Genomic DNA, 23,337 nt, shown 5'->3' with positions numbered 1-23,337 from the left:
GGTTAATTAAGTGGCATGAAATTTAATAACAAAAAAATTGCAACTAAATTGATTAAAAATTGCAAGCCAACAGATGACGAGTACTCGAAGCCAAGCCCAGCAGTGGCTATGACGTTGACATTTTGAATGAAAGAGAGGTTAAGCCAAGGCTTAAACGAGGTTAAGGTAAGGTTGCCAGACTGTCCATGAAAGGAAATAGTTAGTGTTGCATAATGCACGACAAACACACAAGCAAAAGTGGTTGAACGAAAATGGGTTAGGCCTCAGTTTGAGGTAAGATTAAAGTTTAGTTGAGGTTAACATGAAGTGCCCTTTGCATAGTTTTCATTTTTGATTAACTTTTTCTATTGGGAAAGATTTCCTCATTGAGTTGATTGGAACTATTTTCTGAAATTTGAATTAAAGTTAAGCATAGGCAACTGCTCAAACATTTAGATAAAAGCTTCTATTCAATTTGCCATGCTAGCATATCAAATAAAGCTAAAAGGATTTTCTTAAAATAATTTTCTTTCTATATTCCGTTTTTGTTTTCTTTTATTTCGAGTTCTTTTAAAACTGACAGCTTTTGTCGAATTCGTTTTCCCCGTGGCTAGCCAATGACCGGCGCCAAATTATGTACAACATCCGACAATTGTGGATAAGCGATAGCTTCTAACCGATACCATATCATGGCATACTTATAAACGCATCAAGAAACTTGGCAAAAAGAGAAGAAGAAATCATTGGTTATTGTTAATTTATTTCCTTTTTGGCTTTAGAATTTTTTATTGACTTGCTTTGCACGCTCGGTACTTTGGCGGACTGTGCAGACCGTCCGGACTCTACGGATGTGGCATTTCCGGTGCCATGTGCCGCACACACGACCCAGCGACTATCGACTGGCAGCACCCGCAACCCAAAGCATGGGGGCATTGACCATAAATGGCATCAGGAGAAAGACACAATACGCACACCAACACGGCACAGTAGACACTCCGCCTGCAAGGGAACAGGATCGGGCAATAACAAAGCGACGACACATTTAGGGCACTTTTAAGCGCCTTGGCCGTTTCTTGTAATGAACTTTTATTTGCATTGTGCAAAGGGTGCGGCTCGGGGGTTAGGCGTGGATACAGCTGCAGACAAGTGTGCCACATTCTTGTTCAACTCAACCATAAGTCGATACACTTGCCGCCCATTTCAATTCATTCATTTATCCCATAAAGCGAACGGCCCCCATGTGTCGACAACGGCAGACCAAGAAGTCCTCGACTTAGTCTCTGGCGTGGGCGAGTGCGGCAGCACCCCCAAATCGATTTATGGGCATTTCCGGGTTGAAATCACTTAAAAGAACTGAAACGGGGTAGGCTGCTTGTTAACTCCTCAGTGAGTGCAGCCTTTTGTCCTCGGGGTTTATATTTTGCCCCCTTCGGATGGTATTCATTTGTACGTCTATTCGTATTTGCTTTTCCCCTCTCTCTCTCTCTCCATATATAAATATATCGCTCTCTTTTAGATTTCAGTTTTGTGTGTGCAAAAATTTTGCACAAATTTGTAAGCTTTATGAAATAAATATTGCTGGGACGCATTTTAAGAAGGGGACCCCTTGACTTGACTTTGGCGCTTGTTTTGAGACGCTTTTGAATCGCAATCTACTTAGGACACAATGATTTCTGATGCTTTTCAAACGGTTCTCTGTCTGGTGGTTTGTTTTTCGGTTGAGTCATCTATAGTTCTTCGTAAATGTTGTTATTTTTGTGCACTGATTGTGTTATTGTCATCGGACTAATGGAAATTGCACTCATGGGCTGGCCAGAATCAATAATTGCGTAAGACTCACCCTTAACATTTTCTTTGATCGCTTGCCTTTAACTTGCTTCAGTTGTGGGCTGGACTTACTAATTTCTTCAAAATGGGTGTTCGAAAAAATTCAAATATTCATCTCATGTCATGTTATACTTTAATGTCAACTCAAAAAGTTCTAAATGAATAAAAATAATCTGGGTTTGGGATTCATGTTTTCCCCTGTAAAATTGAAAGGGCTTTATTTAAAAATAAATGTTTATTTAATAATTTGTATTTAATTTATTAAAAAATAATGTAACCGAAAATCTTCGGTATAAAATGTTCATTAATTGTAATACTTTCTCTTCTCTTGTCATATTGTTGTCCGTATCCTAATTATATATAGCTTTTAGGGTAGCACATAGTCCAAACTTTTATTGGCTTTGTAGCAGTTAGTCATGTTGCAGCCTGAAGTGCTTTCGTCTACTAAAAACCCATTAAATACTTTGTATTTAACTCAAGTGCTCTACAAATATGCACACAAAAATTCTACGCATAGCACCAAAAAAAAAAAAAAAAGAAGTATTTTTAATAACCGCTCAGACGGGACTGCTGCCCACTTTTTCGGCATGCCGATGTTGGCCTTATAATTTTGATGACTCTGGGCGGGCGGTCGTCATGTTTACACTTTCAATAAAAATCTACTCTAGTTTAATGTGCTGGACATGCCCGAGGGAGGGGCTAGCTGCCCCTATGCCATTCCCAACGGCAAATGTGTCCGGCGAGCTTTAGCCACAATTATGGCCTTTAACCCTTTTGTCAACAACTTGAGTTTATTTGGACTTTATATGCACATGGTGGGGTTGCAGTTGTCGGGTGATGCTGTCTGGCTTTTAGCTGATGCTGGCCAAAAAATGCCTTTGAGCATTGTCATAAGCGGGTTTTCGCAAGCATTCCGGTCCCTCCGACACGCCTCGTCTGGCCGGCATAATAATTTTATATGGTTTTTGGCTGCATTTTTGCATAGTCAGGACGGGATGCTATGGCAGAAGGACGGTCAGCTTTGAATTTTGTACGCTTTGTTGCAGAGTGTCGAGTCTGTCTGCCGACTGTCCCAAATGCATAGAAAATTTGCAGTGATTTTTGTGATTTTTGTTCGTGAGTCATGTCAAAATGCCCCAAAATACTTTAAGGTTCTACCATGAGCCTTTCAATTAACCCCGGAACATATATGCATATATATTTATACACATTTATTTATTTGGTTTCGTCTTGTTTGGCTTTGCATTTTACTGTTGACATTTCATTATGCGTTGAAAATTGCTCACCCTGTCAGCAGGCATGGCATTTGGGGGTTGCAATTTTGCGTATTTTGCCAGCACACGTCATAAAAATAATAATAATAATAATATTTGGATTTGATTTTGCCTGGAAATCGACAAACCCAACAACCCCCGACGCGTGTTTATAATTTACGATAATTGCGCTGACTTGTGGCATTTTCAATTAATTTGAATCTAGGGGTCCCCGGATTCCAATCCTGCGCAACAGCAACAATAACAACTTTTTCAACAGTTGTCGGTGTATTAATTAATAAGCCATATTTATGTAAGGGCACAGATTGTTGCTAGAAGGGAGGGGGAGGGCATAGGCTGGACTTTTCGTATGTACAAAAGGCGGTTGTCGATTGGATTCCTCCGGTGATTTATTTGATTTTGGGCATTTGTTACTTATAATTGGTTGAAGTACAGAGCTGCTCGCCATTAGCCTAAGGACTTTGACAATTGAGCAGCTGCCAAGAGCTCTTTAGCTGATTGCTTAATTAAAGGTTAATTATTCAAATTTAATTTAATTATGCCAATAATATAGAATTAGCTTGATATATACAGGTGATAGTAGTGTAGTACTAATGAGGTTTCCTTAGAAGCCAGTTGATCTCTTTTATTTATTCCCCCTGCTGATTATCTATTTATTTTCCTTGAGCTGTTGACTATTCCTTTTTTTGTTTAAGCTCCTAGAAAAACTCAATTACCCAATTCGATTTCGCTCACTTTTGGGCTAATAAACAACCTTGGCATTGGCTACAAAACTTTGTCAAGTACTTTAGCAGAGTTCCATAAAATCAAATTTATGCATTACCTGCATTCCGCAACAGCCATTTCCCATGGCTCAGATATTATCGCCTGACGCTGCGCCCCTGGGGAGCTCACACTTTAAATAGGCATTAAATTGATACAGCAAGCAAAAAGTTTTCCATTTTTTCTTCGCCTCCCCACTTTTTCCAGTTTACCCACAGCGCGTGCTGCAACCCTCCCAACGGAGTTTGCCATCGCGCCACACAGTCTAATCGCTTTATAACTTCTAACGCAGTTTATCTGCGCCGCCGCCCCCGCCCCTGCCTCCACCACCTGCACCAGCATTCGAAGGGTTCAGTCGGAAAAGTTATTGTTAAGTCTACGAAAACGTCGCTTGCACGCACTAAGCGCTTGATATGACAACGCCCTCGCCTATCCGTCCCCGCTTCACGCTTCGCACAGCTCTAACCGACACTGGCGAATGGGAAATCTCCATACAAAGCACTCACTCTATCTAGTGTATTTCACTTTGCTCTGCTTTTTTCGCACTTTTCGCGACGGTCTTTTAATATTTACAGTATTTCCAGCATATCTGGCAGTCTGTCTGTCTGTCTGGCGGTCCCTTTGTCCAGACCCTGGTATGCAGGCGGAAATTATTGTCGGCGGCTTCTTGCATTTAGTTTTTCTGGTCTTCTTTTTTTTTGCATCTTTCAGATGCCAAAACTTTGCGATGCCGCTATACAAAAAGTTGCTACACTTTGTGGCATGTTTTCCATTTTTTTCTTTTTTACTTGCTTCGCTTGCGTTTTCCATAAGTTTTGTCGGAGCTTTATTCGTTTTTCTTGTGTCTGCCTTGCGGAAAAAGCGTAAACAGATTTATTTATTTATTTACCGCGATTAGTTGGCATCGTTTTTGTGTCCATTGTGAATGACTATTCTATGGCGGGAAGTACCTAAAGCCGAATCGAGTTACTCACCTGTAACAAAGATTAGCCCAACCCCCAACAAGATAACAACTGTGTTTTAATCTTTACAACTCAATATAACATATTGAGTGAGTCACACTGATGCACAATATGCGAAGTACCCAACGATAAGATAACGTTTCTTGTACATTACCTGAAATTGTTATCTGCCAAGCGAAATTGCCAGCTCTTACTAAGTATATATTGGCAATTAGTGCCAACTGTGGCACAGTACAATTGCTCCACTCGAGGAATTAAGAGCTCCAGTCAAAAAGGATTAAAAGGAAAATATAGTTCAGCAATGCCGCCACCACATCACGACGATCGTCTCTTTGGCATCCATTTGGGCCTGCATTTGGGACACCATCATCATCACCATGGACACCATGGCCACCACGGACCACCGCCGCCGCCCCATCACCATCATCATCATCATGGACCACCGCCGCCACCGCATTACGATCATCATCACCATCACCATCATCACGGCCCACCGCCGCACCATGGACACCATGATTACCACCACGGACATGTTGACCACCATCACCACCACCATGGACCCCCACATCATCACTGCTAAGTGTCAAAACTGAGGAATAGATCGGAAGAGGAACTTTACGATCTATGTGTGAAGTGAATTTAAATAGTTATGTATATACCACGCAAAAAAATATATATAAATAATAAAATATAAAAAAAAATTACTAAATTAAAGATCTGCCTTTATTTTTAAGTTAATAAACTCTCAAAATTATCAAACACCTTTTAGTTGTAGCAAAATTAGTTGTTTTGTATTCGCAACAATTGTGAAATTGAAACTGAGTAAAACTTATAGATAGAAAATGACGCATTTAGAAAAATACGTGGTATCTTATCATTTATTTGCCAGCAAAACATTATACTTAAATAAACACTTCAAAATAATGACTTGAGTGCTGCATCCACCCCAAACTTAGGCCATGTTTGCGCGTGCTTGTGCGTGTGTGGTTTTCTATTAGATAAATTATTAATCTCTTAACCAGCCCAACAATAAACAGCGATGCGAATTAGCCACAGTGACAATTCAATTAGGTGGACCGCGCTCTAAGCCCCACGTAACTAAACGCACTTTGCGCATAAATATAAATGCAATTAAATATCGATGGCCCATGCAAATATTGGCCAATTACAAGCCATTAGAACTGTTTGTCACAAAACGCTAATTAGCTGCAGCTACAAAATGTGTAATTTACCTTTTTTTTTGTCTGCTAGGAAATGGAGTGGCGGGCTGGGGAGCGACTGTCATAAAATGCAAAGTGTTGCCAATCGCGTGGGACGTTGATTCGACACCTGGAAATATTGGTAATTAAAATTCGCCAGTTGGCCAGCTTGGCCGTCTAGTCGTTTGCCACTGACGTTGTCTAATAATGTTGTAAAACATGTTGCCGTTAAATAAACCGACAGACGGTCGAAAACTACGCCCCGAAGGCAACAGCAGGCGTTAAATTTTATAGTCTTTATTGACAGCCAAAACAAAAAATAGAAGAAAACTAGAAATAGTATACAAATTTACAATATGCGTACTGCACTATGCCACGCTTTTAATCGAAACTCTTGACGACAGGCCCGACTAATGGAATCGGTAGCATTTCTCAATCTGTCTGCCTGTCAATTAAATATGAAAATTGTTTTCGACCAACCCATAAACTCAACTGGGCAACTCGTATCGATGCATTTTTGACAATTTCGTCGCCGGCGACAGGCCTCAAATTGACGGCTACGAAAGTGAAACCCGTCATAGACACACTTAACACTCACACACACACACACACACCGGTCTCTGTGTATACCCATAAACAATTAACGTCTCAATTCATAATTGTCATTATATTTTGTAGTCTGCATTTGTCGCTCTTAATTAAAAAACTTATATTATTTCACATGGCCACAAATGGAGTTCAAACCCGAGGCAAAGTAAACGAGCTTTTTGCCTATCTGAATTGTTATTTGTATTTAATTATACAACAATAAGAAACGCCAAAAATAACAACAGCAGGCAGTTTATAAATAAGAGTGGCCATATAGGAACACGCAATGAGGTTTTTTTTGTTATTAATACGTTTTTTTCAAAGTAGCAAAAATTGAATGTGTTCGCGGGGAACATGATGCATGAGTAGATTGTGCGAGGCTTTTTAGATAGACTTTCTTATCGCAAGCTACGGGTAACAAGTTGGCCATATGACAAGTATTTTATGCTTGTTGTGGCACACTTTGGCAGCTGCGTTTGATATGTTATATACAGTCATGTCCAAAATAAGAGGTATGCATTGCAGTATTGTTAAAAAAAAATAATGAAGAAACATGCGCAAGGTTTTTTATAGCAATACTTTGGTGAACTTAGTTTACAACAGAAAAAGTCAGTAACAGAGCAGGGGCATGCCCGACTAGGGGATACCCCGAACCTTCTACCAACACGAAATCCATTTTAAGCGATTGCTTGGTAAGTGAACAAGTTATCGGAAACAACCATGTTTTGCGCGGGTACAGACCGACAGATGGACAGTTAGACAGGCATGGCTAGATCGGCTCGTCTATTTATGTTAAACAATTCTTTGGGGTTGGAGAAGTTTCCTTCTGCCTGTTACATATATGTGCATACAACTATTTTCAATAGGTTCCGGTCATAAAAATATATCTATCTAACGTAAAGACAATCGAGTCTTTCGTCCATTGTTTTTAAACTATTTGAGTATAAATTTTTTTAAAAAATTGAAATTGAAATATATATATTAACAAATTAAAATTATCGTATCTCGTATATGTAACTAATATAAACTTTTCTCTCTCATTCCAGGTATGTTATACGTGATAACGACTGTAAAACAACTATTATAGTTATATCAGGGAATAAGAATCATAATTCTCTGAATTAAAGAGAGCACGTAAGCTTTAATCCAATAAGTTCCATAACGCAATGAAAGCGTCTTTATCTATTATCGAATACATGACTTTGGCTGTATGCAATGCCATCATTAGGTTAATAATGCCGCCACATTACAATCAAACTCAAGAGCAATTTCAAGAATTCAACTCACATACGCCATTATGACATTTGACCATCTGCGATTACATAAAACAATTTAATAAACCCATGAAAAATCAAAAATGCGATAAGTGCGCTTCCAACATAGGCCATGAAAACTCCAACTCAAACTCCAACTGAAACTCAAACTCAAGACGTTCGCTCCTACACACATGTGGCAATAAAAATTCCTTAAATAAACATACAAGGCGAGTTGAGCTAGAAAGGGGCGTGGGCAGTGAGGGGAACACAGAGAGACAAAAGCCATATCAAGTACGCGTGCTCGCAACTATCTGGCCAATGTAATCAGCCAAGAGCTGAGACCAAACCAAAGATCCCAGACTTGAGACTCCAAAGCAGCAGCCACTGCCGCAGCCGCAGCCGCAGCCGCAGCCGCAGCCGCGTAATGTCGCTTGTTAGTACTAATGATGGGTAACTTTCCGACCTCTTTGCTTCTTGTGCCCCCATACGCCAGCAGATGCTGCCTTTAATATACATATGTTGTTTCACCAACGATATTTAGATACTCTATTGGAAAAAAAAAAACAAAAACAGAACAGCCTTTATGATAAAGTAGCTTTATTGGATCAAAAGTTGAAGCAATTTTATTTGCAATGTCACTCGCTTTTGTTACAATATACCTTTTGTTCAACTGACAGTTCTTAAAGTAGCTAAGCCTAATAATATGATAAGGTCGATTCCCAATTCCGTTGCTTGAGATACTCATTAAACCCTTTTGCAAGGGTAAAAACTGTCCGAGTCCATAAACCAAGACGTAGCTTTAATAATTACATTGGGCATTTCAAGTAAAAAGAAAACTGTCAGTGCCAGGCTAGCTGGCTGCATTACAAAGTGATTAAGCCCAATTGGAGTGTAGTGCATGCGAACGCAAAATAAATTTGTACAGCTGCGATAGAAGCGGCGCGATATGACTCCAAATGTGCCCAGGCACAACGATGGCGATGGCGATGGCGTTGTCCATTCCGCATGTATGTCATAAATTGCCATGGAAGCGCAGCGGCCAACAACAAGTTTTGGGAACTTGGGGCGCGCATACGACCAGGCTGTGCTCGGGCCAGGTTCAGGTCCAGGTCCAGGTCCAAGTCCAGGCAGTTGTGTCTAAGCAGTAAAAATTAATAGCTAGCATAATAAGCGGCATTTTATGACAAGCGTGCACCTTAACGCAGCAGTTAACCACGCCTCGAAGCCCGCACCCTGCCAACCACCCAACCAGATGCTCACCCCTCCGCCAATGATTCCTCATGGCATCAGGGTTCAGGTGAGGGATCAGTTGAACGCGCTTTGCTGTAGTCACTTGAAAATTACGCAAATTGAAAGTTACATCGCTTGGACTGGTGACGCGGATGACCGAAATGGGCATTAGGCCACTCAACCAGCCAGCCGGCCAGCTAGCCAACTAGCCAGCCAGTTAGCCAGGCAGCATGAGGTGACCAGTTGCCGGCTGCCCCCCAAATTCCGTCTGTGTTTCCAGCGCACAAGTTATGAGCTTCATATTGGCGCTACAAGATTCCGCTTTATGATAATTACACGCCGTCCCAGCGCCGCTTTATTTATATGCATTGGGCTATGTGTGAGCAGGAGCAGAAGCTTTGGAAAATTGAAAAACTTTGCTCCGTGTGTGTGCGTGTGTGTGTGTGCGTGTATGGAAAATATATGGTCGATTATGTAAGAGCTTATGGTAGTATATCGTTATTGAGGCGGTTTGCTCGTATTATATAAACGAGCTAATAGCTTTTAGAGTTTAATTGAAATGACAATTGCGGCTGGGGGAAAAGGCAACAAGTGCTTATAAATGAACCAAAAGAATGATTATAAATAGCTCATTCAGCTAACGGCTGAACCAAATATTTTGGCACACTTTATAAGAGTTGAATAATGGGATTATCCGACATATGTGAGATATGTGCCCTTTTGGGCGGGCTTGTGGGACTCTTTTATGGATGTTTACATTAACCTGGGCTCATTGCCATACCTAACTGTAGACCTAACCTTAAAAATAGTTCATTATAAAAATGAAAGAATCTAACGGTTTTGAGCTGTGAGAAAACTCCAAATCTTCTCACACTAACGAACCATAAACCGAATTTGACCCAAGCACATACCATGTATGGTACCTTTGCCAAAGGTATTCCAATTTAAAAATTTACAACACTCAGCAGACAACTCAGGGCTGTGTCTTCACCTAGAGAGAGAGTGAGAGAGAGAGAGAGTAAAGAAGAGGGAGTGAAAGAGAGATATAGCCATAAACTAAGTCACTTCATATTCGTTAAGACCTTACAACAGCCTACGCTGTACTAAAAAAAAAAGCCAAACCACATATCCATAAACTCACTTTTTATGGGACACTATAACCTAGCCAGAAAAGTAGTTAAAAAATAAAAATCAAATACCAAGCACAAAATTTCGATTTGAAACCAAATATAGTGCATTCATAAAAATGATTAAGTGATAACTTCATAGGGCAATATGGTAATATGCTCAGTAACAAATCGATGGATGCTCAACTTGTTTTGGTAGCCCGTCTCGATACGAACAATGAACTCGTTGTTTATGATGGTAATTAGTTTTAAACAATGAAGCACGCCGAATTCTATTTGTAAACTTCAAATGATGAGATATGTGAAAGAGGAATACAAAAGAGCTGCCATAAATCATGAACTTGGTATCGGCAACGGCATCGATGGATGGATGGATCGACCAAATGTGGAGACACTTGTCAAACCATTTCTGACTTCGACGACCATAAAAGAGAAGACTCTTTGGATTTGATATGCAAATTAGCTACAAATCGAAATAACCAACTGTCTGCCCTCATCCCAACACTCCCCGCTTATTTTTTTGTCCTCTTGCCTTTGTAGCCCTATGCAAATGAAATGCATTTTCAGTTTTGCAGCGCAGTGGCCTGCATTTTTATTAGTTGTCAAAATACGACTAAATTTATGGCAGCTTGGCAATATTTTTAACGCCAAAAACAAGCGCAAAAAAAAAATAAAAGCAAAAATAATATATGAGAAAAATTCAAAGAAAAATTCAGGCTCACCATAAATCATCTAAGTGGAGTCGACTCTCCGAGTCCAACTCCAACTCCGATTCCGACTCCGACTCGGAGTTGGCTATGAAACAGGCCAAAAGACAAAAGTAAAAACATAAAAATAAACGCAAATGCGGCGCATAAAAGTCATAAAAATGAAATTAGCCATACAGCAGACGGTCGAGAGGCAACTGGTACCAAATCTGTTGTCGCTGTCGGAAGGGGGAAATATGTGGAAATGTATAGATCCCGACCAAAACTTGTACAGTTTTTAAGTGGAGAATGTTGTTAAATTTAATATACATTAAAGTTGCGGCAATAAGGAGTAAATATGGCTGCAATATGTCTTACATATCAATCATCCACACTCGAGAAATACACAAGGTACTAAGTAAATGTTTTCAGATCATCTTTTATATAATTAGTTAAATACTTCTGTCTGTCTATTTGTAGTCTTTCTTTTCATCTTAAGTGGATAGCTTACGAGACATTAAATAATAGTAAACTTATATTATATTATATGATATTGCACTATCTTGAAGTTCTTTATGTTGATTCGATTCCAGAGAGATGATTACAAAATGTTCTGCGAATTTTAAATTATATTAATTCGAAAGCCAGTTCTTTCACAGGAATTAATCAATTATTATTATAGACAAAACTGAAGCCTTAACTTCCGAATAACCTTTTCATCTTTATAAATTTCTTAATAAACGTACTTGTACGTAGCTGTGCTCATTCAATTTGCTCCACAAATTTGCCAAAAACTTCACACACAAGAAACTTCAAAAGAATTTTGGCAAGCCACCCCCGAAAAATGTACCCTCGAGTTGGTTGCATGTATCCATTCGTATGTATGTGCACATAATTAAGACTTCTCGTAGCAGCTGAATTAGTGGAAATGAGCTAATGAACAAAAGTTGCACAGAACTGAACTTCAAAGCTTGAAGAGCCAGCCCTGCAGATACGTCTGCCATTCATCTTCATTTGTGTAGTGGCGATCATTTCAAATGTGTCTATTTCTATGGGATCTGTCTTTCGGTTTCGGTGCGTTTCCTCATTGCCTCAAGTGGTGCGGCATCAAAACAAATTCTAAGAAAATCCATCTTGGCGGCATATCAAACGGGGCGACCCTCCCGACGACCATAAAGCAAACCCAACAATTTTTGCTCTCATTTGAAATATGGCATAAAACTATTTTGCATGGCCTCTGTGACCAGAAAACCAGACGGTGAATCTCTATATATTCTACTCAACACCATATTGAGTACAGTGGGAACTGTGCTTAAGTGAAAAGTTGAGCTATACTATAATTACGAAATTTAATCTTGATAAGATCTTGTTAGTGTAATTCTTACCCGGAAATAATTCATAATCTTAACTTACATGGAGCTTGGGCTTGCAGAGCATCCATATTTGTCTAACTATTTCTGCCTGAAACCTTGTTCCTAAGATTTTATAATAATCAGCTAACATGATTTGGCTATTAATATATATGGAGCATGGACTAAGTTCGCAGAGTATCCATGTTGGTCTGGATATTTGAAACCTTCTTTTTAAGATTTTATACAAATTAGCTAACATGGTTTGACTCTTAATATATACGATTTAATTAACTTTGTATCTTTTAACTCTCTATGTTTTTCATTTCGTTGTTATTTATCTATCCAACATCTATATAATGAGCTGTAGTCGCCTTAACTATGCTTCACTCTATCAATGCGTCACTCTTTCAATTGACTGACTGATGAACTGTTGTGTGTTGTGGGTAGTTGTTCGTCTGGCTCCGCTCTGTGGCGTTTTCTTTGATCTTTTTTAATAGGAAGCGCCCGAGTTGATGAGTGAAATTTATGAGCTCTGAAAAGTGCAAGTGATTTAAAGCAAAAGATTACCGGGCATTCCATACACACTGGCACATATTTGGACAACGGCTGCCTTTGAGCTACACACGTAATCGAAAAACATTAACACACAACAAGCCAATTAATTGAAAACAAATTGCCCATTAACTAGCCAAAAACGTAAGAGCGATCGTCAAAGATTTACACAAGTGATCATCAACACCAAAAGTAAAAGAGAAAAAACTGTATAAAAATAAAGCGGAAAGCGTAAACAGCAGCTCAGGGACCGATCGATCGATCGATGAAACGATCAATGGAACGAGCCTCAACGAACCTCATTTTCAGTCGCAGCTCGCGGTCGATCGATTGGTTGAATTAAAAGCAAACTGACTGCTAAATAGATCGTAGAGAGCGAGAGCCAAAGAGAGAGAGAGAGAGAGAGAGAGAGAGACAGAGAGAGACAGAGAGATATGAGTACTACGGTACCAGATCGCTTGATCAACATCAAACAAAGCGAGCCGCTCAATGGCTTGATTAATGTGCGCCACATTAATCAGAGAACTGGTGGCTGCTGGCTGCCGGCTGAAGTTGGGGACGGGGGATGCCACATAAAATAAACACAACAAACTTCAACGGTTGCTGAGATATATAGATATAGCGATCGAGAGACTGCAGCACCCACACCCACGCACCCACAATTCCAGTTCAGCTCGAATGTAGTTTAAGGCACTGCGCTTGTCAAAATAAATGAGCCAACATAAATCGAGAATTGGCCAGAGCGAAATATACACTCGTAGAGCCAAAAGTTGGCTACGATCTGCAGCGGCAGAGCCGAGTGGCCACAAAGTGACGACTGATCGGATCAGCGTGGTCGAGCATGAGGCAAATGCATTGGCCACAAATAAATAACAACAGAGTTTGCTTAGTTTAAAGATCACGATCTCTCGCAGCCATGAAACGTTTGCCAAAATGAGCTAAAAACAACAAACAAAACAAAAGAAACAACAACAAATCACGTTTGTGATCTTGACTTTAGACACTAAAAACCAGAAAAAAAAACCTAGAAAATACAAAACTTTGCGAAACCGAAACTCCAACAAAGCAAAAGAAAAGTCATTTAAATAGCCGGCTTTGTGAGCTTACTTTCTGAGGGAACGCTTGAAACTCAGAGACGGCATGCTGTAAAATATCGGAGAAATTAGTGTTAGATTATAATTGCTTGAATGCAATTTAAATTTTTCATTATATTCCTTTCCCATTTCGAAATACGATATAATTCTCATTTAATACTGAAATCAAGTTTACCATTTTTATAATGTGGAAAGTCCTTTTCATTAACTTATATCGTCTATATTTCAGAAAGTATATTTGAATCGTTATCATTTAAAATCTTGATAAAATAAAGTTTTTCAAATGAGCCTGGTTTAATGAGAGGGTGGTTATAAAGATAATAAACCAGCACTTACGTTTTTAATCTTTAGTTTAGTTAGCTGCGCAACAATATTTGAGAAAAATTTCCTAATCAATTTTCGCACAAATATCAAATATTACTAACTATTTCAACACGTTTTAAGCCTTTATGAAATGTTCCTCCAAATGAGCAGAGCATAAATGCAGTAAAAAATGAATTCCTGATTATTGCCAAGCTTTTGTCTGAATTATAACTCGCATCTAAAGACCCCCTTTACGGACAACGCCTCTGTTGTTCTTTAGGCCTAGACAAGTTCTACTTGTTTGGCTTTTTTGTGTTGCCAGCTATTTGTGTTGTACTTGTTGTTACAATTTGTGTGTGTGTGTGTGTTTGTCTGTGTGTGTGTGTACCTTGTTCTTTGTTTGTTGTGACTTGACTACACATGCAAAGTGTTGTGTTTGTTGTTCTCTCGTGTAGTTGCTGCTGCTGATGTTGTTGCTGTTGTTGCTGTGGTTGTTGTTGCTGTTGCTGCTGCTGGCCTGTTGGTCCGATTTGAGTTACATGACAATGAGGAGATATTGGGCTCTTTGCTTGCACAATGGCAATGAGTTCATTGGTTTTTTAGTTATTTTTTTCTTGTATTTTTCTACGCTTACCTTAAAATTTCTGATTTGTGTTTTGTGCCCAGTTTTTTGTTCCAAGAGTTTTTTTTTTTTTTGAAGCTGTTTATATCGAAGTTTGTTTGTTTTTTTTGTGGTCTGCTTTCCTTTGAGAAAAGCTAACCGAAAAGTCTTTCGCTTCCGGCTTGACAACTCACTAATTCTCCAATTGTGCAACTTTTGAATTCAATTTCGCCTGATTACAGAGCACTCAGTTTCTCAGTTTGTCAGTGCGTCAATTCCTCAGTTTGTAGAGTGGGGATTTCAGACGTACCCGCACAAAGTATTAATAAATTATGTGAATATCTTTGGCAAAGGTCTCTCAACTGTGGATTTAATTTGGAATTCAGTGCAGTTGAATTGTTGTCTTACCTTTGGTTTCTCATCCCGCTCACATAATTAGGGCATCCATTGTAAGCTCCTTTGGGAAAGCTGCATCAATTTACTTGAGCCTCTTCCTCTTCCTGGCAACTGGCTGCCATACATCATTTTTATAATTTACGTGTAATGCATAACAAAAGCCAAAGTAAACAATAAATGCACAAGAAAATAAAATCTAATTTTCATGGCATTTTCCTCAGCTCGCCGCAAAAGCCAACGCTCGACGGCAGCTCATCAATTTTCCACGTGTGATTTATTAACTAATTTTTCTACACATTTAAATGCGCATTTCACGCGCCACGTACCAAGGAGGTGCCCCTCGAAATGAAATACGTGGAAATTCATTAGCGAAAATGTTGCTTTCATTTTCGTATTGTTTCGGGCCGAGCAGTTTCGGCCAGCTCTTGAGAAATATGCGCAAAAAATGAGCCATGCCATGAGTAAAGTACGTGGGCATTAATTATATTTCGATGTATGAATGGGCTCCAGCTTGGAGGTGGATTGTGGTTTTTCCTTGTGCAGCACGAAGACCGATCATAATTTTTCTCTATGCAAAAAGAAGAAGCAATGCCTGGGAATGAAAATAGTTGGCAAATCGAAGAAGCTTAAAGGCTTCCGTTGGGTATCGACGTTGAGCGATGCATCTACTGTGAATCCGCAAAGTTATCGCTCGATGTGAACCCATTTAAATGCCAAACTGCCAGCAGCCGAACTCCTTGTTTACCTTCCACAAAAACAACAGCAACAACAACAACAACATTCTGGCGACATCTACATGGCCATAACTCGCACATGGGCGCACGGCCAGAAGAGCCGGCGACCAAAGGGGAACTGCAACAACAGCAGCTACGAAAAATGCAACCAACCAAATTTGCTTGACATTTACAATGGCCAAACTGGCCAACTAGTTGCTGCCAACTTGCAATGGGAGCCAACTCTATGCCCGATGTGCATGCGGCCACTCGGTAGCTGCTCAAGAGGCTGACTAGGTATAGGTGTATGTGGTGAGGGGTGCAGCGGGGTTAGCTGCACTTGTGCCATTTTAAGTGTTTATAGGTATTTATTTTTATTGTTTTTTATGCTTAACGATTTTTTAAGTGGAGTGTGCAGCTGTAACAGCAGCCCAAAGTGTATACAAATAATGATAGACCAACAAATATCTTGAAAAGCAAATAATCATAGGAATTTGTATCTTCTAAAAAAGAGAAGAATATTGCAAATATTTATAAATTAAACTGTTGCTAACTTCAGAACAGTTAATTGGCAAAGAGGAAATAATAAAGTAAAAGTAATTGTTCTTGAACAATTATTATAATATTTTTTGAAAACTACAATTGTATTTAAAATTATTTTGAGATTAATAATGGATACTACGAATTCTTGTTGGTACCAATTCTTAATTCAATTGAAATTTAAGCTGCATTTTTATTTTGTTTTCATTGTTTTTTGTGTGCCGCGTATACCCTTTGTTTCGCATGGCTGCAGGTATTTAAACGTCAACCCCACTCGACTTGAACTCGTATGCAAAATGCTGAAGATACTTGCGGGTTTCGCTTGATATTTTGTTCTTTTTTTTTTGGTTTTGTCGGTTTATTTTTTTTTTTTCAGTTGGTTAACAAGCGAAACAAGCAGGCGGCATAGTTTAGCAAGATTCGTATTTGCATTGTGTTCTCAGAGGTCGACGCAAGTCAGCGGCAATTTAAATGCCAAGTCGAGCACGAGAAAAGAACGCAAGCGGCTAGAGAAGTAAGAGGGGAAGAGAGAGAGAGAGTGAGGGGTGAAGAGTTGAAGCCTTGAAGTGCCCGGAGAGTTGCCGAGTCGCGTAGCTATAAGATTTATGTGCCCTTTGTTTGAGAGTAGTCCGAAATAACAATGCACCGGAGCACAAGCTTTTCGCTTTCAATATTGTTTACCTTCGCGAAATATTTCAATTAAATTCTGCGAAATACTAAGGACATATTAAATGAGATATTGCAACGTCATTAATGGCCAGTTTTTAAATATATATACGTATATATATATTTCCATATATGCTCAAGTACTTATGTGCATAGTCATGTTAATGTCCGGGTAATTTTTCCCTTTCATTAAGCGCGCACTCTTATTGCTTTTCAATTTTCCGACAGCTTTGCATCCATTGTCTCTGGCTTTCTCACTCGCCCTCTCTCTCTCCCTCCCCCTTTGTTTGCCATTTAATTACTCTACGCATTTTCACATTTTTCGCATCACTTATGATTTATCAGAATTTATGAGAAAAGCTGGGGCGAGAAATTGTAATTTATGCAGGTGAAAAGTTGAGCCGAGGCTCAGGTTTGAGTACGCGTTTGGGATCTCTTTTGCTTCCGTTGTGCAACTTTTTATCAGCTCGCAAAAGGTGTCTGCTGGGGAGGGGATTGAGGTGTTAGAGCAACAGCAAAAGTCACTTGTAAAAATTATTTAATTATGTGTTAAGGTTTCACTTGTCATAGAGTGCAAAAAAGTTTGCAATTTGACAGCAAAAATTAATTATGACCCCGGAGCATTTTTTTTTTTTTGTGTTTTTTGCGCAGCTGCTATTAAATTCTCTTTAAATTCCTTAACTGCATCTAAATAGAATGCCAGACTAATCTGCAGCCAGCCGACAAGGGTAGACATTTCTCCGAGCCACACTTAATCCACTTGTCATCCCAATGCCCCAGTGATGACCCATTGTTAACGCACTAATCTAAGAGATTTTTTTTTGCATATTTTCAGCCGAGACAAAGGCTGGTCGTGTCCGAGTTGAGAGTGCAAGGTATAAAGATATCCCATGTCAACATTAATTAGGGTCCAGCATAATTCACATTTAATTCGCAGCATAATACAGGGCTTTGTTTTTCTTTTTTCTTATCGCGCCCCCAAAATAACATATGGCACATTCCTTAGACGGCTTGACATTTTTATATTATTTATATATATATATATATATTTATATTTTTTTTTTGTAATGTTAAGCACGCTCGCAATTAAAATGTCATCTTTGGGTCATGTTAGCCCAAGGTTAGGCCGCTTAGGGCACTGAATTGGGAATATTGTCAGACTTATCAGCTAAGTTGGGCACAGACCCTTTATCAAAAGGATATGAGACACAAGTTTCACAAACTTGAAGGCTTGTAAGTAGCTCCTTTAATGATTGCTTAGGCAGTCTCAATCATAGTTTTAGTAGTAGTTGGGTAGTAGTTAACAATAAATATTGTTCCTTTTCAAATTTAAAGCCTTATATATATACATGTCTCTTTTACTCTTTCGACCGAATGCTCACACATCAAATATTTATTTTGAATTTACTTTAAGTTTAACTGCTTCATAAATTTATGTGAACCTATCAATTAGCATTCTGATGTCCACTTTTTTGTAGTTTTAATCTATTATTGTTATTGTTATTATTCGATGTATTCATTTAATTTATGAGAAACAAGTTCATTGAGAATTCCGAAACTAATTTTGTATGAAAATTTCTCAATTTAAGTGACAAGTTTCTGTCAAGCTTTATGCAAATTGTCTTATTCTCTTCCGGGCGTTACTCATAGTTGGCCTGCCGGACAGCTTTGCGTTGGCTCTCCTCCATTATCTAGGCCTAGGCTCAAATGTAAACATCTTAATAATAATGAACGAAAAAATGGCGCACTCTGCTTATAATTTAAGCCGATTTAAAAACTGGCGCCAGCGTAAAACGAGGGCGTGGGCTGTCAGTTTGCCAGATTGTGCCGGGCTGTTAGTCGGTTGGTTCGACTGCACAACAATGGGATTTCCAGATGGAGCAACAGCTATCAAGCTGGACAGTTGGCTGGCTCCTTGTCAAAATTTTGGCCCAACTTATCCGCTTATTAACAATTGAGTGAGTTTGACTTGGCGGCCGCGCCAAGAGAGCTCAAAAATCTGTCGCGATTTCTGATGAGCGCAATAAGCAAATTTGATTAGAGAATGATAAATACACAGAGCAAGAGAGAAGGGAGAGTGAGAGTATCTGCTCATATGCGAATTGCTGCTCCCTTTCTCTTTCACTTCCATTGTGTAATTCGACAATTCGGCAAATCATTGCAGAACAGTTTGTCAAAAGATAGCCGGCGACGACTAAGTGGCGCAGTTGTCGATGATGTTGCAGCTGCCACTGTTCCCAGACACTTTTCACACATTAGCCGCCGCAAGTGGAGTGTAGGACAGAGCTGGAGGCAGGCACAGACTCCCAGCCCAAGCCCAATGCGATTGCGACATGCCAAGTGTGCATTAGTGCGAATGTGAATGCTCGCTGGGCATGAGAGTATCTGGGGGAAGCGGTGGAGCTAGAGTGAGGCAATGGCCAACCATAAATAATGCCCCACTCGGTGAGCAGCTGGAGCCAGACAATAGAGCATGGCCATTACCGTTTGTTGTCCCAACATCCTTAGCCGTTTGCTTGCCTTTGGCTTTAACACAATTTGATATATGGCCAGGCATTGATTTTGCCTGCCCAGCAGCAGCTCACGGCCTCACAGCCTCACAGCCTCACAACCTCACAATATGCGAATATGCGATATAATGTCCAATTAAATTCTAAAAAGAGCCAAAAAAAAAAAAGAAAAAAGGGAAAACCAGAAGAGAACGACTACCAAAGTGCAGGAAGCATCAGCCACACATATAAGTGTACAAGGAGCTGGGCACGGAACGGACTGACTAGCAGACAGACAGACGGACTCACTAAACCGACTACCAACTGCCCTCCCCCATAAATTTATACAATTTCTTATTTATTTTATTGTACTATTCTTTACACAAGACTCGAGCGTTGTGCATAAAGTTTTCGCCAGCTTTTATGGCTTATCGGCCTGGCCCCTCCCCGCTCACATGCCGCACATGCCTCACTTGCATATTATTCCAATCTGAGCGGTTGAAAGCATAAATCTTGACTACTGGCGCCATAGATCATCACACAGGGTCGACTAAATCGTCGGCTCGTGGTGCCTACTCCAGCTCGTCCTGGTGGAAAGGGGAGGGACTTTTACTGTGCACTGAATCGGATTATTAAAAATTAAACTTTATTTTTAAGCGAGGTGGGGACGGCGGGCTTGTTAAAAGAAAGGTAGCTATCGCAAATGTTTTATAATGCGAACAGGAGCAGCTTGCCAATAGGTTTCAAGCTAGCTGAATATAAATATATATATATATATATATATATAGGCAATTATTTCAGATAAATCTGTACCAAAGTTAAGTCAAATTATTAACAGAAAAGAGTATATATATATTTTACTGATGGACGAGAAATAAGCTGCTCAAAATTAAACGTTATTCTCAAAGCAAAGTAATTCAATATTCTTGACATATCTATACATTAATTCCATACTATCCGCTATCATGTTATCTTGTGCTAAAGCCTGTTAAGAATTATAAGCATGTTATCTAGCATGCTTTCATATGCTGGAACCTGTTAAGTATTAGAGGCAGTAATACTTTGAAATATCACATCCCGATGATTGCTTCTTCTGCCTTTCCTTTCTTCGATTACGTCGACAGCGTTTGTTCCCGAATCTTAATTAATTTCAATTCAACAAAGCTTTGCCTGTCTCTATGAAAACTGCCTGAAACTACAGTCATATCAATCATGCACACTCTGCTACTTGCACACTGCAAAGTTTTTATGCGTATAATACAAGGCTCTTAACAATTTTGTTTACATATTCTTAAGCAGCATCTTCGAGAGTCAGCATGGAAAATCTTCATTACAAAATATGTGTGAGCAGTCAGGCAGGTACATCGAGGCAATTAAAAAGTTCTGCACAACTTTAATCAACAAATTTCCCACACACCGAAAAGGCGAGCTCAGATACACAGCTCTCGGTTCTGCCTGGGCCTCTAGGCCTCGTTTGGGGTCTCTGGAAAAATGTGCGTGCGTGGCCCAAAATGTTTATTTCTGTTTATTTTTGCAGACCTTTTGCACTATCCACTCTCCCCCACCTTGCATTTCATTTCACACATGAGCAACTGCTGCTGGCAGCACATGCAAAAGTTGTCCACGGTATAAGATGCAGGGGGCAGTTGGCAGGTGGCATGTGGTGGGAGGCAAGAGACAGAAGGCAGAAGACACATTATCAACTTTGCTGCGAGTAAATTTCATTCAGAGAAAAGCAAGTCTGAAATGCACCATGTTAAGCCATGAGTTACTCGCTCTAACTAGCTACTCGTAAGTACTGAAAGGCGTCACGAGTCAAAAATTGTAGTCAACTGGCAAATTAAGTTGAATTGCTAAGCTACCCGCCAGCTGCCCTCGCCTGCTGCCGGTATTAGCATAATTTTTGCAACATGTTAACGAAAAAAGTAAAGAGAAAAAGTTGAAAATTAATTTGCGTCAGGCGCATGCGCGACTTGACTTGAAAGTTGAATCTTGTGTCTGCAACTTGAAAGGCTGCCTGCCATGTTGCAAGTTGCTCGTGTTCCATGTTCTTCCACACTCCAAAGCAACAGCAACAGCAGTAACAGCAACAGCAACAGCAGCAGCAGCTGCAGCAACAACTTCCTCATTTGCTGCAACATTTTAATTATGCGCCCCGTTAGAGGTTTGTTCTTCTTCTTGTAGTTGTTGTTGTAGTTAAATGAAAGCTCGTAAATTGCAGGCGCAAATAAATTTGTTTGAATATGTTCAAAAAGTGAGCGCTCTGTTGTTTATCTAAATGAGTAGCTTAATAGCATGTAACTCGCACACAACCGTTACAACAACACTTAGGGCTACATTAAAAGCATCGATGAACCAATCCATGTTAATAATTTAATAGAATCAATTCTTCGAGTTGAATTGTGAGAGTGAACGCTTAGCTTAAATTTATGCATAAACTATCAAAACCATTTCAACCTCTTTCTAATATATAGTAGAGATAGGCTTACAAATAAATTACCATTAAAAATTTGATATACATATGTATATATTGGAGCTACATGATGCAGTAGAGAATTAAGAGTTATGCGAATTCTTTTAATTATTGAATTTAATATCCTAAATTATTTAACACCAAAAGTCTGCATAAAAGATTTTGATTAGAACAAATACATTTAAAATGTTATTTCTGAAACTTCCTTTTGATTTTTTTTATAACGTTCAAGATTAAACTTTCTTGAACCTCTCCCATCTATTTTTGAATAAAAAACTTTAAGGAAATTTATTATTTTTAGACTTTGTTTTCTGATTTAAATCAGATATCCTGCCGCTGCTGCGTAATTGACAAGCACCCATTTGACACTGGCACTTCGCAGAGCCGCCGATTTGATTATTTAGTTAGTTATTCAGACGATAAGCTCCCAGCCCTGAAACAACCATGAGAGATGGCAACTGCACGGCTGCACCCGCAACACTTTGGTCAGCCTGAAGGCAGCGGACTTGTCTAGCTGTCTGGCAACCATGGCATATGGCTATAGTGGCATAGTCAGCTCCGGGCAATGCTGCCAGTCACACGAGCCATAGCCAGAGTCAGGGCTCAGGCTGGTTACCTGGCCAGAAACCGCTTGTCAATCGCTTGGCCAAGTTTGTCGTGGCACGTTTTTCCGCAACGTTTGGCGATATTTCTTTATTTTCTTTTACTTGAATTTTTCTCTACCTCGCGCTCTTGTCTAGATCGAAGGCTGTCGATAATGTCGCCAGTTCTACGTAGTTCGCTTTGGCTTTGGCATCGTCGCATGTTTCATTAAAAATGATTGATTGCCAATTAATTGAAGTTTGCCGATATGTTAATAATAATCAATCGGCAATTAAACGCGTTTATATCTAGCGGTACCTCAAAGGTCCAATCAGTATCTCAGCTGAAACCTCTCTTGACCCTCATTTGCAATACAATTTCAATTATTATTATTGATTTTTGTGTTTTATTGCTGCGCTCATTTGTTTGTTAGTGTGCAAATTATTTGTTATTTTATTTGCATGTGGCTTTTAATAAAGACGGCATTGGCTTTTATTAAACAAATTTACATAATTAATGCAAGAGTTCAGAATGTCAATTGATTCAAATATGGTTGGTAAATAAAACCTATTATTATTTGCGCGTTACTAAACTGATAGAGAGAGAGAGAGAACCCAGAAGAGAGAGACAGAGCTGGAATTTCTCAGTTTACTAACGTTTATTTGATTTGTTTTTAATTATCTTTG

At 39.4% G+C, this 23,337-nt stretch overlaps 2 protein-coding genes across 2 annotated transcripts in view; both read left to right on the top strand.

Moving 5' to 3' along the window:
* Positions 1–23,337, top strand: part of fz (frizzled class receptor) — a 98,004-nt gene that overhangs the window by 48,948 nt on the left and 25,719 nt on the right. The window lies entirely within an intron of this gene.
* Positions 5,039–5,518, top strand: LOC26530558 (polyadenylate-binding protein 1-B). Its single transcript, XM_015176130.3, has one exon. It carries the CDS (start codon positions 5,106–5,108, stop codon positions 5,382–5,384), a length of 279 nt encoding a protein of 92 aa, XP_015031616.1. The 5' UTR covers positions 5,039–5,105; the 3' UTR covers positions 5,385–5,518.

Source organism: Drosophila virilis, chromosome 3 (assembly GCF_030788295.1).
Source record: "Drosophila virilis strain 15010-1051.87 chromosome 3, Dvir_AGI_RSII-ME, whole genome shotgun sequence".
NCBI classification, from domain to species: Eukaryota; Metazoa; Arthropoda; class Insecta; order Diptera; family Drosophilidae; genus Drosophila; species Drosophila virilis.
This window is presented reverse-complemented; position numbering and strand designations above follow the sequence as displayed.

What these genes read in the sequence shown, in the direction of transcription:
- LOC26530558 (XM_015176130.3), top strand. Translation starts at nt 5,106, where the DNA reads ATGCCGCCACCACATCACGACGATCGTCTCTTTGGCATCCATTTGGGC.